Raw genomic sequence first — 15,834 nt, 5'->3', positions numbered from 1 at the left:
CCTACCTCAGGATCCTCGCAGGCGCAGCAACGCCGCTCCGCCCGCCCACCTACCTGCGCTGCGCCTGCGCCTCCCCCGCACGCTCTCAAGGTCAGCACCGCCCCTAGCCCCTAACTTAGCACCCACGGAAGTTGCTTTAGTTTAGAGGACGTCCTGCGTATCCTCACCTCTGCGTGGCGTGAGGTCGATGGCGTTCAGGAGAGGGGAGGAACTTCCTGTCCCGCGCAGGCAGAACTTCCGGCAGAACCGGAAGATCCTCTACCTCGCGGTTTTCAGAGGCTCTCGGCTGCAGGACGCGGAGGTGAGGTCTGGGACGGTTCTGGTGACTCCAGGGTGTCTGGCCCACGACCTATCTTAGGCGTCATGGTGAGTCCTTCTGTGAGGGCAGAGTGACAAAAGTGGGGAGGAAAGGGCCAGGAGATCAGTCCTTTGAAAAGAGCGGGTCGGGTGCTCTGCTCAGAATGGAGCGGGCTGGAGCGCCGGGATGAGCTGCTGGGCGCGACCCACCACCTGCCCCAGAGTGCTTGAGCCCTGGAAGAAGCAGCATCCGTTCTGCCCGGCCGCGAGACTAGCGGGACGGAGGTGGGGGCGAATCTGTCAGGGAGTGTGGAGTAGGTAGCCTGCCTGTTCATGGCCCATTCACTCTGTATGGCCTGTGGCGCCAGGTGGTCCTAGTGTTGACCTTGCCCAGGCGATCACCTCTCCGCCACCTTTCTCAGCCGCAGGGCAGTGGCCAAGAACTTAAGATCTTAGAAATGTTTTTAGCCTTTCCAAGTGGACACAGAGGGTCCCCTTCTTGGAGAGGGTCAACACCTGTCATTTAAACGACAAAGCTTGTCATTCAAACTCAGTCACTTCAGGATTGGAAAGGGTGTCAAATAAAAAATCCGAATTTAGTAAGACATACTTTGTTCGAAAGGAATATTGCAAGGGTGTGGAGGAAGGAACTATTGCAATAAAGGGAATGCCCTGACCGTAAGATCTGCAAGCTTCTCAAAGGTTAGGTAAAAAGACTTTTTCTTTTATAGGGAGGGGTAAGTAAGGCTAGAAAGAACCGGATGTGAAGTAGGTTGCAAGGGTGGTATAACCAGAGAATATTTTACCCTGAGGCCAGCCTATTATGAGAAGGAGCTCTTCAGAAGGGTTTATACATAAGGGAGGTTTGTATATGCTATTTCAGGCTGGGGGTAGGCCAAAGCCCAGAGGCCTAGGGGAAGAGAATCCTAAAGTTTGGTTAATAAGCATTTTGTTACTATTCATCTGTGGGGACAAGTAGTTCAGCAAGTCATTTATGAGGCAGAGAATGGGAATTTGAAGGGTTAGATCTGGCCTTGTCATAGGTGAACAAGGGATGGTGGTGGTAATTTAAGCTAAGTGAGATTAAATTCTATGGAGAGCGGTGATTCCTTGTAGTAAGCCCAGAACACAAAAGGGGGAGTGGCAGAGTTCTTAACCTTTGCTATTTTTCAAAATCACAGGACTCCCGTAAAGTTCAACATTGTCATTTTTTTGACTGCATAAAAGATTCGAAACTCACATCTGCAGGGGCTTCTGTCTTGGAATTCAGCTTTCTTTTGCCATACATTTTCAGGGCCAAATATTGCAACATGCAGTTATTGTGTGTGATGATTGACTTTTGAATGACTTTCAGAAACTTAATTGAATGTAAAACAAAGACCTGCAGTTCCTGGTACACCCTATCAGATAACCTATCTCTTTGAGGACTGTTTTTTTTTTTTTTTCAAACCTCAGTGAATAATATGGTTTGTATTTATTAAGGGGGTTTTGTTTTGTTTCTTTTCCTTTGTATTAGTGAGTGTAAACAAAGATGAGGAACAATAGAACTGGAAAGAACCAAAGCCCAATTACTCACCCCCTGCCTACCTAGAACTCATATCTTCATTTCTTAAATTTAAGCTCAATTTTTGACTTCTTGTTCTGAAAAGTTGAAGATAAAGTGTAATTAAAATCCTTAAATGGATCGTAGTCACAGAGAAGCTGAATGTGAACTTCTTCCCGGTATTCTGGAATACTAAAAGTAGCATCCCTCTCCTGCCAGCTCAAAAGAGGTAGTTATGTTAGAAACTAATGTAATTTCATGCTGTTTCTCCAAATGTCACTTTAGAACGAACTACCAGGGGCCAGATAGTTGGCTTTCTGCATTTTGGCATTGCTTTTATTTCTGAGTTAATTACTTGACTGAGCTTTAGCTTTCCCAGCTATGAAATTGGTAATGTCTGTATAAGCAAGTGTGATCAATGCTTGAAATTTTCCAAAAGAAAGTATTTAACCATTAAATAAAGGGAACTTGGGCTGAATTTATTTAAGATTCAACTTAGTTGAAATCAGAACTTCTTTTGCATTAGTTGAGCCTAACGATGTAATGGAAAGAACCTTAGACTTGAACTCAGAGGACCCAGATTCTGCCCATTATTATATGAATTTGGAGAAATCATTCAATTTTGATAAGAATTCCAAATGCCTCCTAGATAAGAGAAGTGAGACTTAGTGAGGATTAAATAACCTTCTTATTTTTACATTATGGTCCTATAACTCAGAACTTTTCAGTGTAGGTACATGTTTCTGATTAAATTAAATTTAGTCTGATTTCCGCTGGGTTTTTTTTCCTAGCCATTTTGGTTTAAGTTTGATTTTGTTCATCATTTCTCTTTTCATTTTTTTCTTACGTCATGTAGGTAATAATTGAAATCTTTGTCCATGTGTTTGGCCAAGTATTTCACTACTATCTTAAAATACTACGCCAGAATGGAAAACATCTCTTGGAACATTTTGATTTTATTTTGGTTTTAATCAATTATAAACTCATTCTCCTCTCTCATTCTCTGATAGATTATGTAGACCAGAGCTCAATAGATGTCTGTGCATAAGATTCTTATATTGTGAGTAAATGACCATAGGATTATGAACCAGTCTGAAAATACTGAGCTCACTCTGAATTTGTGTGCTTTCAAGTTGTGAAAATAGTGTGTAGAAACTGTACTGATGGAATAAAGCCATTTGTTTTATTGTACTTTCCTTTTTGAAAATTACAGACCAGCTTAAATCATAGAATCTTTTTACTATTCAAGCTAATTTGTAGGAGAAAGGTAGATTAGAGCTAGCTCTTGGAAATGTAGGTATCTCATGGTTTGCTTTATCTATGTAGCATCCTGTAATTTACAGCTGGGATTGAGAGCTATGGGGTAAAAAAGATCATAGGCCTCTGTCATAGTCAATTAGAGTTAATGTAAAGATTTATTTTGGGGGGTAGTGTGGAGAGGAGTGTTGGGAAGAGATAATGTGGTAAATGTTATAAGAGAAGTACATGTAATATACTCAAATAATACAGAGGAAAGACATTAATTCTAACTTCTGGGGGTTGGTCATGTAGTAGGTGACTTCAACTTAGTTTTGAAAAGTGGGTTAAGATACTAGTTCTCAAACTTGAGCTTACACAGCAATCACCTGTGATGCTTGATAAAAATGCTTACCAGGGCCTCCTTATTGGGGGGCGGGAATGAAGTTTTAGAATCTTATTTTTAATGAATTCTGCAGTTAAGTCTTTTTTTTTCTTTTTTTTAATTTCTCCTGCACTGGATGCAGTTAAATCTTAAACTAGTAGCCCTTAAATCACTGTGAGAGGAAAATGCAGGCATAAGAGACTTTGATGGAAATATTGGAGGTCCCTTCACTAGTTGAGTGATAATCAGACGTGCAGTTTGAAGGATGGATTCTGGTCAGATTTTAACAGTTAACAACATACTGGCAGAGATTTGGGTTTCTTGTTTCTCTGACTTTTCTTTTGACTTTTCTCCTTGACTACTACTTTCCTAAAAAGGCCTAATTGAAATAATGTTATAGACTGACTAGTCTCTTGGTTAGTAATTTGGTTGGTAATTTGGTGGATTATACTTTGAGCTTTGATCCACTTTTTTAAAAATTTAGTTCTTTTTTTTGCCCTGGAACAAATGCTTAAAGTGAATTAAATTGATTTCGGAAAATCAGAAGTTATACTTAAGTGTTCAGTTCTAAGAGAGAACTTACTATTTTCTTACTGTTGTAATGTGGTTTTGGCCATGTTACTAAGTTAAAAATGAACACAGCTTGTCCCAGAGGAGCTTGGCAGAAATGGATTTAAGTGTAAACTGCCTTCCTACTCTTTCTATACCACCTACCATTGAGTTATAGGAAAAAGAAAAATTAAAGTCCTGGTGAAATGAATATTCTCTTGGTTTTGATTGAAATGATTGTACCTTTTGTTTCACCAGATAAACATTTTAAAAATTGTACTATTGTCTCAAAGGTAGTTGTTCAAACATTAACTTATTTATTTACTGTTTATGTTCCAGCTGCTCTTCTTGGCAACAGGGATATAACTGTTCATAAAACAGGAAATCTCTGCTCTTATGGAGCTTACATTTTATTGGGAGAGGCTAATGATAATTGACACATAAAGCAGAGTAAGGGGGATAGAAAATGCCTGTTTTAGATGGGGTATTTAGGGAAAGCCTCAATGAGGAGATGACATTGTAAGAAATTTGAATTCATATATATATTCAGCCTATGTGCTTGATACCTATGAGTATAAATTTAACTGCACCCTAAAAAATTATTGTAGTACAGTATATCTGAAAAGCAAGCACAAAGCTCATACTGTTTTTAGTTGTATAAGTCTTTTAATAAACTTATTTATTGTCACCTTTCCAAACTGTAAACAGAAAAATAATAGAAATGTGTTTTTTAAAAAAATTTATAGTAGTAGGTGATAATGAAATTTTATTTAATAGAGTTTATTTTTGTGCCATGTTAAAAACACTTTTTTTGAATTCTTTATTTTTTTTAGAGCAGTTTAGGTTCACACAAAATTAAGAGAAAGATGCAGAAATTTCCCGTATACTTCCTGCCCTGACACATGCATAGCCTCCCCTATTATCAACATCTTTCAGAGTGACACATTTCTTACAATTGATGAACTTAAATTTGACACATCATAATCACCCAAAGTTCATAGTTTACATTGGGATTTGTTCTTGGTGTTGTATGTTCTGTGGTTTTGGACGGATGTGTAATGACATTATCCACCAATATAGTATCCTAGAGAGTATTTTTACTGCCCTAGAAGTCTTCTGTGTTCTGCGTATTCATCCCTCCCAATCCCCAACCTCTGGCAACCACTGATCTTTTTACTTTCTGTATGGTTTCACCTTTACTAGAATGTCATAGTGGAATTATGGAGTATGTAGTCTTTTCAGATTGGCTTCTTTTGCTTAAGAATATGCCTTTAAGATTCCTCCATGACTTTTTGTGGCTTGATAGCTCATTTCTTTATACGGCTGAATAATATTCTATTGTTTGAATGTACCACAGTTTATCCATTCACTGAAGGACATTGTGGTTGCTTCCAAGTTTTGGCACTTGTGAATAAAACTGCTATAAATATCCATGTGCAGGTTTTGTATTGATAGAAGTTTTTAACTCCTTTGGGTAAATTCCAAGAAGTACAATTGCTGGATCATATGGTAAGACTATTTTAGTTTTATGAGAAACCACCAAAATGCCTTCCAAAGTGGCTGTACCATTTTGCATTCCCCAGCAATGAATGAGAGTTCCTGTTGCTCCACATTCTTGCCAGTGTTCTGGATTTTGGCATTCTAACAAGTGTACAATGGTATCTTATTGTTTTAATATGTATTTCCCTAATGACATATGATGTAGAACATCTTTTCATATGCTTATTTGCCATCTATGTATCTTTGGTGAAGGTCTTTGGCCCCTTTTTTAATAAGATTGTTGGTGTTCCTTTTGTCGAGTTTTAAGAGTTCTTTGTATATTTTGTGTAACAACCCTTATCAGATATGTCTTTTGCAAATATTTTCTTCTAGTCTGGGTTATCTTCTCATTTTCTTGACATTGTCTTTCACAGAGCAGAAGATTTTAATTTTAATGAAGTCCAGCTTATCAACTATTTCATGGGTTTTGCATTTGGTGTTGTATCTAGAAAGTCATCGCTTTATCCACAGTCATCTAGGTTTTCTCCTGTGTTATCTTCCAGGACTTTTACAATTTTGTATTTTATATTTAGGGATATGATCCTTTTGAGTTAATTTTTATGAAGGGTGTAAGGTCTGTATCTAGATTAAATTTTTTGCATGTGAATGTCTAGTTGTTCCAGCACCATTTGTTGAAAAGACTATCTTTTCTTCATTGTATTGCCTTTGCCCCTTTCGTCAAAGATTACTTGGCTGTATGTATGTGGGTCTGTTTCTGGCCTCTCTATTCTATTCCATTGACCTATTTGTTTCCTCTTTTGCCAATAACACACTGTCTTGATTACTCTAACTTTATAGTAGATCTTTAAATTGGTTAATGTCAGTCCTCCAACTTTGTTCTTCGATATTGTGTTGGCAATTCTGGTCTTTTGCTCTTCCAAATAAACTTTAGAATTAGTTTTCTTGATATCTACGAAATAGCTTGCTGAGATTTTGATGAGGATTGCATTGAATCAAGTAGATCAAGTTGGGAAGGACTGACATTTTGACAATACTGAATCTTACCTTTCATGAACATTTAGTATCTCTCCATTTATTTAGTTCTTTGATTTCAGCCATCAGAGTCTTATAGTTTTCCTCATATAGATCTTGTGCCTGTTTTGTTAGATTTAACCTAAGTATTCATTTTTTTGGATGCTAATGTAAAGGTATTGTATTTTTAATTTCAAATTCAACTTGTTCATTGCTGCTATAGGAAAGTGATTGACTTTTGTATATTAACCTTGTATCCTGCAACCTCACCATAATGACTTAATAGTTCCAGGATATGCCACAGGTTTTTACTCTTTTATTACAATTCTTACAGAATATAACTTATTTACCCCAAATATCCTGATTTTACATTCATATCTTTTATTATGTAAAACAGTTCTGTTATTAAAATAGACTAAATATTTGCATTTTGGTCATAAACTATAAGATTTAGAAAAACCTGGAACAATTTCGACTTTTACTACTTTGGTATTGAGACTCAGGATCTTAAAATCTAATTATAATTTTTTTAAAATGAAATCTTTGATCAAGATATTATGAAAATCAATCTGCTTGTACACAGGTATTTCTAAAAATGACTTTTCGAAATGTAACATAAGTTCATGGTATTGAAAGTCCTTGAACTAGAACTTGACCTTTATAGTTTTGAGTCAAGATTCTGTGACTCTGAATATGCGAATTTGTAAATATTGTTCATATACATTTAGTTGAATGTACGTTGAGGGGCACAAGGGGAGGAATATTCAATTTATAGATATTTAAGAAGGGTTTCGTAAAGAAAGGCCAGTTGGACTAGACCTTTAAGGGTAAGTAAAAATGTGTTAGATGGATAAGAAATTGAATTTTACTTTTCCTCAATAATAATATTAACTATATTTATTTAGCAGTTAATATTTATCAGGTATTATTCTAAACTCCACTAATATTAACTCATTTTAAATCCTTATGCAGTAGTTAAATCCTGTTGTTTTTTTTTTAACCTCCATTCTACAGATGTAGAAAATGGCAGCACAGCAAGATTGTGTCCAAAATCACACAACTAGTGGTGATAAAATTTAACTTTTAACCAGGTTTCTTGGCTACTGTGCTGTTGTGCCATTCTGATTATAGTTTATCTTAGATAAGTTTCAACTTATGGAAGTATTGAATTTCAGAAGTTCAATCCAGTGTTTGAAATTCAAAAACATTTTTCTATAGTTAGTGATGATATTTCTAGAAAATCTTTCCCAAACCTAGTTAACACCTAATATTTAATATATCTCATATAGTATTAGAGAAATTAATCATGTCAGGCATAGCAGTACCGATTGACGTTTCTAACTCAGGTGCCAAACACATGTTACACATCTGCTGCTGGTGCAGTAAGCCACAGGATTCCTTCATATTCCTTCTGCCTTAACTGCACCAGTTAAGGTACTCCTTCACACCAAAGCATTAGTTTTCCTTAGGCCTGAAGATGGACTTCTAGTAACACTGATAAAGTGAAGAGCAGTTAGAGAAATTGGCAATGGGGAGTTGTGAACTGGAATTTCTTATCAGTGTAAATGTTTAGCGTGTCACTCTTGTTTCAAGTTTGTCTCACTGTTACCTCATTTCTTTTCCTGAGTGCTCTAAGGACTGGCTTGCTCCCTTTCTTTCCACTTGGACTACCTGTTGCTTGCAACTAGAACTTTGTTTCCTCCCCAAGTTGCAAAGAAGAATGTAATCTTGTAGAGTTCCTTGCCTTCCCTCCCATATGTTCAGCAGACAGTCCCTGTAAAGGTTTTTCCTGCTAGGAGAATTTTCAAAGGTCATTATCCTGTGTTATTTCTTCACAGCCATCAACTGTTTATTAATTTACTTATTACAGAGATCCTCTAGAGGAAAAATAGGTGACGATGGTAGGATCTTTGCAATAAATTTTGTAAGTAGAGAGGTTTGGATTGTGAGGAAGATATGAGATAAATACTTTTCTTCACTGTGTAAAAGTGGCTTATGAAGAAGGAGCTTCAACAAGTTGTCTCCGTTTTACAAATATATGATTATGGACTGTCAACAGTTAATGCTGTGAATACTTGACACTATAAGGCTATGGCTGTTTCTCTTTTTTGAATAAGGTTAACACTTTTATCTTTGATTAGTAATTAGAAGCCCTTTGAAATATTAATCTGAATTTCTTATTTCTTTATATACCTATTGTATGCCTGCCCGTTGCACAGTGCTTAGCTGATTTTTGTTATCTTTTACTTGGTGGTTGCCACTGTTTGCCCCAATGCACTGATCCACTTAGAAAAAGCAACGTCATAGCTTCAGGCTTCCTTTTTCTAAAAGAAAAGCCATACAGAAAGATTCTGTTCCACCAAAGCCAAAACTTCATTAACTTGAATGTTTATTAAGCATTTTTATCATTCATAAAATTTTGGCCATTTTTATGATGAGTATAAATGATTGATTACAAAATAGTTCAAATTCTTATGATTCGTGGGGATATGAATTTAAGTAATGGTGTTCCATGACTAGAACTATTTGTTTCTGTATTCAGCCCTACTCAAAAAAGAAACCATGACATTTTTTCTCGAAAGTTTTGCTTTTATTAGTAGTTAAATTCATTACTAGAATTTTATTTCTGTTTCAATTGATGCTTACTGACTTCCTCTTCCCTTCCCCTATTAATTAACGTTAGAACAATGAAGTCTCATTGTATCCTTTAATGCCAGACAGTTTAGTTACTTGGGTAGGGTATTTCATATTGAACATACCAGTCTTTTTTTTATTAGAATCTTTAAGACAAGAAAAATAGAAAAGGGTCTGGATAAGTGGAATTAGAAGTAATGGCAATGAAATGTGTTTTCTAGTCAGTAGGGACAGATAAGAAAGCTTTGGAAACATTCATTGTAATGTAGATCATAAGTTTAATTGAGACATATTGTTCTTTAATATTAAAACTTTTCTAATTTGATTTCAACTAACATTTATTGAATGCTTATACTTGATTCTTACAGAGAGCTTCCCAATCATTCATATCAGAAGTGTTTAAGGTCATCATAGTTCTTTCTCTTGATAGCCACTAAATAGAAAATTTGCAAATTATAAAGAAAATGAATCATTTAAAAAGAGAGATATTTTCTACAGTGGTCAGAAAATACTCTTATAGTTAAGGAAGAGTGGAAGAACTTAGGATGCCTTCTTTCATTGAACCTTTTATTTGTTACTTATCTGTACTATAATGAAACATTAATGCATATTTTGGCTAGAGATGATGTGGCTTGATAACATCTTTAAAAATATTCTTTGTCAACTTTTTAGTGACTGTGGTATAGCTTTATACGCTTGTACTTTTTACTTTAAAGAAATTAAAAACATATTTTGTACTGTGAAACTTTGGTGCTGACAAACCAAACTCATTCTGTAAAATTAAATTTGAAAATCCATATGCTTAAGTTCAAATTAGAGTTGTTGATAATTATGTTTTATGTATATTTGTAGTATTAAGTTGAGCTATATGAAATGGTCTTTTTTTTAGGTCAAGACAGTTAAATATTAGCAATTTCATATAATTCAATCAATAAATCTATATTGGATGTCACTAGGTAATCTTTAATTGCTTTCCTACCAAATTTTTCTATTATTTTCATTTCATATTTAGCATAGACCCCCATTTCTTACTTCAGTGTAGTTTACTGTGTCCATAAGGGCTGCACCTATGTTATAATACCAGATAGAGGCCAGGATAGCCCATATAATCAACCCTGGGATACGAGAGATGGTCTGTGGGACAAAATTCTCCTAGTCTGTTCACGATTGTTTTATTGATGCTTTTATCAGCTTTGGCATTATATGGAAGAATTTCTCTATGGGATTAAATCTAGACAGTTCTCAATCCTATTAAAGAACCTATTAGAAATAACTATTTTCCAAAACCCAATTTGTTCTGTCACAAGTCATCCATGTCTATAATTTCATCAGACCTTTCTTCTTAAATTTCTAGACCTCCTCTCAGTCACATTGCTGGAGTGATAATCCTGGTTTTTATCTCATGACGGCTTTTTTTCCTCTTTCAAGATCCTGACCTTGTTGTGATTACTTTTCAAGGACTTCTTGAAAACTTTGTCCACGTTTGTGCTCTCTTTGGCTCTTTTGATTAGCCATTTAATTATTTGGATTTTCCTATTCTTGTAACCTTTTTAAGGTCCTAAGTCTAGGTCAGTCATTTCCCTGATGTACCTAAGCTGCAGAATCATGCAGATCTACAATTGCTTGGCTGATGTACCTAAGCTGCAGAATCATGCAGATGTACAGTTGCTTGGCAATCATTCGTTTAATTCTTATGTTCCTTTTTTGTCATAGTCTCACAACTTTTAGGTGTCCCTTCCCCCTCCTTTTCTTTTACAGCTTAACTCCTCATCCCACTGTAGTTCTTAGGGGATGATCTGAGAACCTTGAAATAATCTATGATAAGTTTTCCCAAATTAACTGTATCTACTAGAGCAGGACATCCAGAATCCTAACCTAGTTTTTCCACTACCCTGGCCAAGTTCACCTAACCTGTGAGGACCTGTTTTCAAATTTAATACATCTCCATACCTATTTGTGCTTCCGTTCCATAGGACAGATGAGGTCTCATAAAGTTGTGCTTTATTCTTAAGTCTTTGGTCTCATTTATTTGTTTCTTTTTTTTTCCTTTGCCAGATCACTAAAACCTTTGTTCTCGTTTGTTTCTGATCCTTAAGTGATTAAATTCCCACACTTCACTGTTCAGCACCTCCGTAACAATGGTTCGTCCTCTTTTGCTTTAAGCATGTACATTTCCCCTTTATAAATATATATTTACACATATATATATTCTAGCAACCATCAGATTTTTCTCTTATTACTTAGTTTATCCAAGGAATAATTATGCCCGTTATTTCCATTTTATCTTTACATAATCACCTGAGTTTTATCCTTACCTATGAAAACTTAACCTTGCAGAGATAATTACTAATCTCATGCCTAATTCCTTTTCCTCTAAAAAATCGTCTTAATTCTTTTTGATTTTTCTCCTGTTTTTGAAGCTGTTTTAGTTCAAGCTTTTATGGTATTGCTTGGACTGTTTCATTGGATTTCTAGTTTAGTTCCTTGCTTCCAATTACTTTTACCTCTCCAGCTTTTTTTCCATTATATTGGCAGAACCATTCTTCCAAAATACATTATTTGATTTGGTTACTTCCAGGCTGAAGATCCTGGGGATATTTCCAAGTACCTGCAGAAAAGTCCGTTGTGTAACCCATAGTAAAGTGTAGCCAGGTGGAACTTCTCGTTATTTCTGGATAATACCATTAGCTTTCTTTGTATATAATTAGATATATCTGCCTAAACTTCTCCTTTCCTATCCTGACAGTGGGATACTTTTTTAACCTTGTCAGATGTCACCTCTGTGAACCAGTCTTTTTCAGACCTCCTTTGTAGACTTTAATCACTCCCTTATTTGGAGTGTTTCCATAACACTGACCTCTGCCATACCACTTATCACATTTTATTTGTAAGTGGCAGTGAGGGATGGTTAACACTGTAAGAGTTTGATAAAATCAACACGTGATGGAAAAATGAGTTAAGTCCTCTTACCTTGAACTTAGATTTGAATTGGTTCCAGGACCTTTGATAGTCCAGTTGGTAGCCACATATTTATATTTGATATTTATGTATCAAAAGATAGAGTAGTTTTTAGATAGGTTTTATCTAAAGAGAAAGTGTATCAATTGTAAAGAAGCTTTATCAGGTGAAAGTCTAGAAAAACAGTTCAAATAGCCAGAATGGAACATATTTACTTACCCAGAAGTTATTTGCGATTGAGAATATTTTACACTCTCTAGAGAGGTACTCTGTATATTTCATCAAATGTTCATCACTGCCTGAATGAAATATCCTTCAATGATATTTGTTGCTTTCTGCTCTAAATCACTACTTACCAAGCACCCTGCTTCTAATTTGGCTTCCGGTGTATCATTAAGACAGCAATTGAATGGAATACTTAGTGAACTTGGATGTCTGATTCACTTGGTAGTTTTCACTTAGATTAGTTGACAAAACTCTTTACAAACCTGATTATTGCCATTCTGTCTCAGATTGATCCTCCTTTATGTACCAGCAAAAGTATGTTTTCTGTGTGTTCTGAAAAGCTGAGGATGTAGTCAAGGCGCTATCCTTGGGAGGCCTGTCTGAGGCTTGTCAGCCTATTTCCTTGAGTTTCTTTCAGTCTGTGACTTTCCTGTCAGTGGTTCTAGTATTCTGCCAATCACCCAAACTAAAACATCTTCAGTTAACCTTTGAGACATTCCTCAGTTTTATTCTACAGTTGTTATGCTTCATGTTCAGTCACACTCAAGGTTTGATTGGTTTTCTTCTGAAGTAGCTTTTATCTTTGTTTTTCCTCCTAGTTTCAACCATTTTTATCGTATTATTTTCTCTTTAGTTGATATATTAAAGATATATATTAATATGTAATAATCATATATTGCTATGTCTAATTTTCATTATATGTTACTTGCATTACTTCATCCCCCTACCCTTGCCTGTTCTGAAGTTTTCCAAAGTGATTTTTTTATTAAACACTTCAGCTAAATACCTTCTCTTGGTTTTAAAGACTCTAATGGTTTGAAATTGGGTCTTCATCCTATCTCTCACAATTCCTTTCCATTTACTAAGTCTGCTCTGGTTGAGCCAGGCTTTTGCTGTTGCATATACTCTCTATGTTCACATTTGTCATTTAGCCTGGAATTACCTTCCTTTTATTTTTCCGTTTATGTGATTTCAATTTCCATCTTAGGTTTCATCTACCCTATGAAACCTTCATATCCATTTTTAGAAATCTCTATAACCCTTATTCATAGTACTATGCAATTTTATGCTCAAATATTATCTTACTATGTATATTTGTTGTTACCTACTATGTTAATCTTGGATTTTAAGCTCTAAGAAGACAGATTCTTTTACAGTAATACCATTCATTCATTCAACAAATATAAAGTGCCCTGCTATGTGCCCTGAGCTATCTAAAGGGCATTGCTTTAAGTGTTTGTGATTTAATAGCGAAACATAAAAATCCTTGTGCCAAGTCCCTGAAAACAGCCATCAAGATATTGGATGCATAGTAGGTAGACAGCATGTTGCTGTTAATTGAATTTTCATTTGCTTTTTCTATTTATAGATATCATTTCTGTGGTGACATAATTTGGATTTAAAATGATTTTCAACATTGTTTGACTTAGATCCCAAATTATTTGTCACATAATGTATATTGATGTATAGTTCTCACCAAAGTAAGAGAGGCTGCAGCCCTACTTCCTACCGTTAGTTCAGGTCCTCCTCTCATCCTTGAGCAGTTTTCTAAATGCTGCTGGACTGTCCTTCATCTGTTCTTTATCCAGAGTGATTTTTCTTAAATACATATCCACCCACCTAAGACCACATGTGGCCTTCTAGGTCCTTAAGTGTGGCCTTTTGACTGAATCCAAATTTTACAGATCAAATCCTTTTATTAAAAGGGGTGCAGCAGAGAAAGATGAAGCTTTTTCTTGCCTCCTTTCGTGCTTAAAAAACAATCTTGAAATTAGAATGCTGCAGGTTCCCCACCCTTTTGCCCTTCAGTTATCTAGTTTGGCTTACATTCTTTCCATGTGAAGTAGGTATCACCGATGATTCACTACTTGAGCCCACTGTGTCTTGATTCATGTATTACTTCCAAAATACCCTTTCATAACATTTTGCTCTCAATAATTTCTCTCTCCTTCTTCTCTGTTCTCATAGAATCCTTTTCCTGTCCTCTTATCACTTTGTACTGGAATGGTCCATTTACTTTCCTAGTGGACTGGCTGCTCATCGATGGCAAGAACTGTGTGCTTTCTCCCTGTTGCTATTGGTCTAATGCCATAGTTTTTGCTCAACAAATGTTCATTGAATGCATCAAATAGTCTTTAGTGGAAAAAGCATTAAGGTTAGAAATTGTATAGGTTCTGGATGAGTCTGTAACTGGGTAGTTTGTCATCTTTGTTATTTGGACCCTGTTTTCCTCATTTGTAAATTGTTCAGAGATGGTATATGTACATGCTTAAAAGTTTTATGTGAACCTGGGTTAAAATGACATAGTTTACATCTTCTTTTGGAGTATAAATTGAGTATCCCTCAAGTCTTTGTCAACTTACTTAGCTGTCACTAAAACATATAAACATCTGAGAAACAAAATGTAGGAAGGGCACTGGGTAATATCCTCTTTTGTTTTTCTCCCTTCTAACTTATTCAGGGAGATGATAATTGAAACCATTCGTGGTGGTCTGAGTCCCAAGTACACATGCAAATGTACCTTCTAATGGTAGACAATGTATGTTTTTTTCAATGTGTTTGTTAGTAGGAGAACTAGTTTAATGAAACATAAAATGTCAACTTCACTGAGGTGACACAATATTCAAAGTTCAAATTTTTAAATTGCAGCATGTTTACATTTAGGTTTTGAGAGTTTTATTTTCAGTATTGACAAACAAGGTAAGATCAATTGTTATTTGGTGTATTTTATTTCTTGGAGGATATTGTTCTTTGGTAAGAATTTTTGTAACCTGTCAAGAAACAGTTATGGCAAAATTGAAATGATCATTCTTCTAGAAACTAAAGGCAAGTATCTTTTGCTTGCTCTTCATGGCCTCAGGTTAATAGATGTGGAAAGGTTGAAACCTAAGTTGCCCTAATGTTTCACCCTTCTTGGGTGCTTATGAGCTATTTCCTAAATGACTTTTCCCATTCCAGTTATCAAGATAATCAGGGCCTACAGGCATTGAATCCAGACAGAAACTATCTCTTTGGTCAAGTTATTGTTTTGTAGACTTAATACAACTATTAAGGGTACTTGAGTTAATGACCCATATGGTTGTGTGTTTGAGACTTCAGCCATGATTGACTTTGTATAATAGCTTCACTGCATCTCTGCTCAGTTGAATAGTTTTCTACTGTGAAATTTAAGTTAATGGTTAAATTTATTAAGCATCTTCCTTTACTTAAAAATAATGAAAAATATTCAGGGAATTTGATTTTTAAACATTCTAAAATTCTGATTTTTTATAAACTTATATGTAGATGCTAAGTTAGGCAAAGAATGCAGGTTATTAGAATAGTTTTTTTCTGAATTTTAAATGATTGCCTTTTGGAGTTAATGAATTGGATACTTTTTACCTTAATATGTAAATCCCTGGTATGTACACTGTAATTGTCAATTCCATAGTAATACCTTAAAAGTTGATCAAATTCAGTACTAATAATTATTAAATTGATAATACATATAATTCTC

General features: G+C 35.4%; 1 protein-coding gene across 1 annotated transcript in view; it reads left to right on the top strand.

Annotated features, from left to right (window-relative positions):
- Positions 1 to 322: 322 nt before the first annotated feature.
- The window catches only part of TMEM161B (transmembrane protein 161B), a 76,003-nt gene continuing 60,491 nt past the window's right edge, over positions 323 to 15,834 (top strand). The window contains exon 1 of the mRNA XM_012644757.1: positions 323 to 366. Coding sequence (XP_012500211.1) covers positions 364 to 366 — 3 coding nt within the window. The 5' untranslated portion in view covers positions 323 to 363. The remainder of the gene's footprint in view (positions 367 to 15,834) is intronic.

Source organism: Propithecus coquereli, unplaced genomic scaffold (assembly GCF_000956105.1).
Source record: "Propithecus coquereli isolate 6110/MARCELLA unplaced genomic scaffold, Pcoq_1.0 Scaffold22, whole genome shotgun sequence".
NCBI classification, from domain to species: Eukaryota; Metazoa; Chordata; class Mammalia; order Primates; family Indriidae; genus Propithecus; species Propithecus coquereli.
Note: the sequence above shows the minus strand (reverse complement) of the source record. Positions and strands in the feature narration are given on the sequence as shown.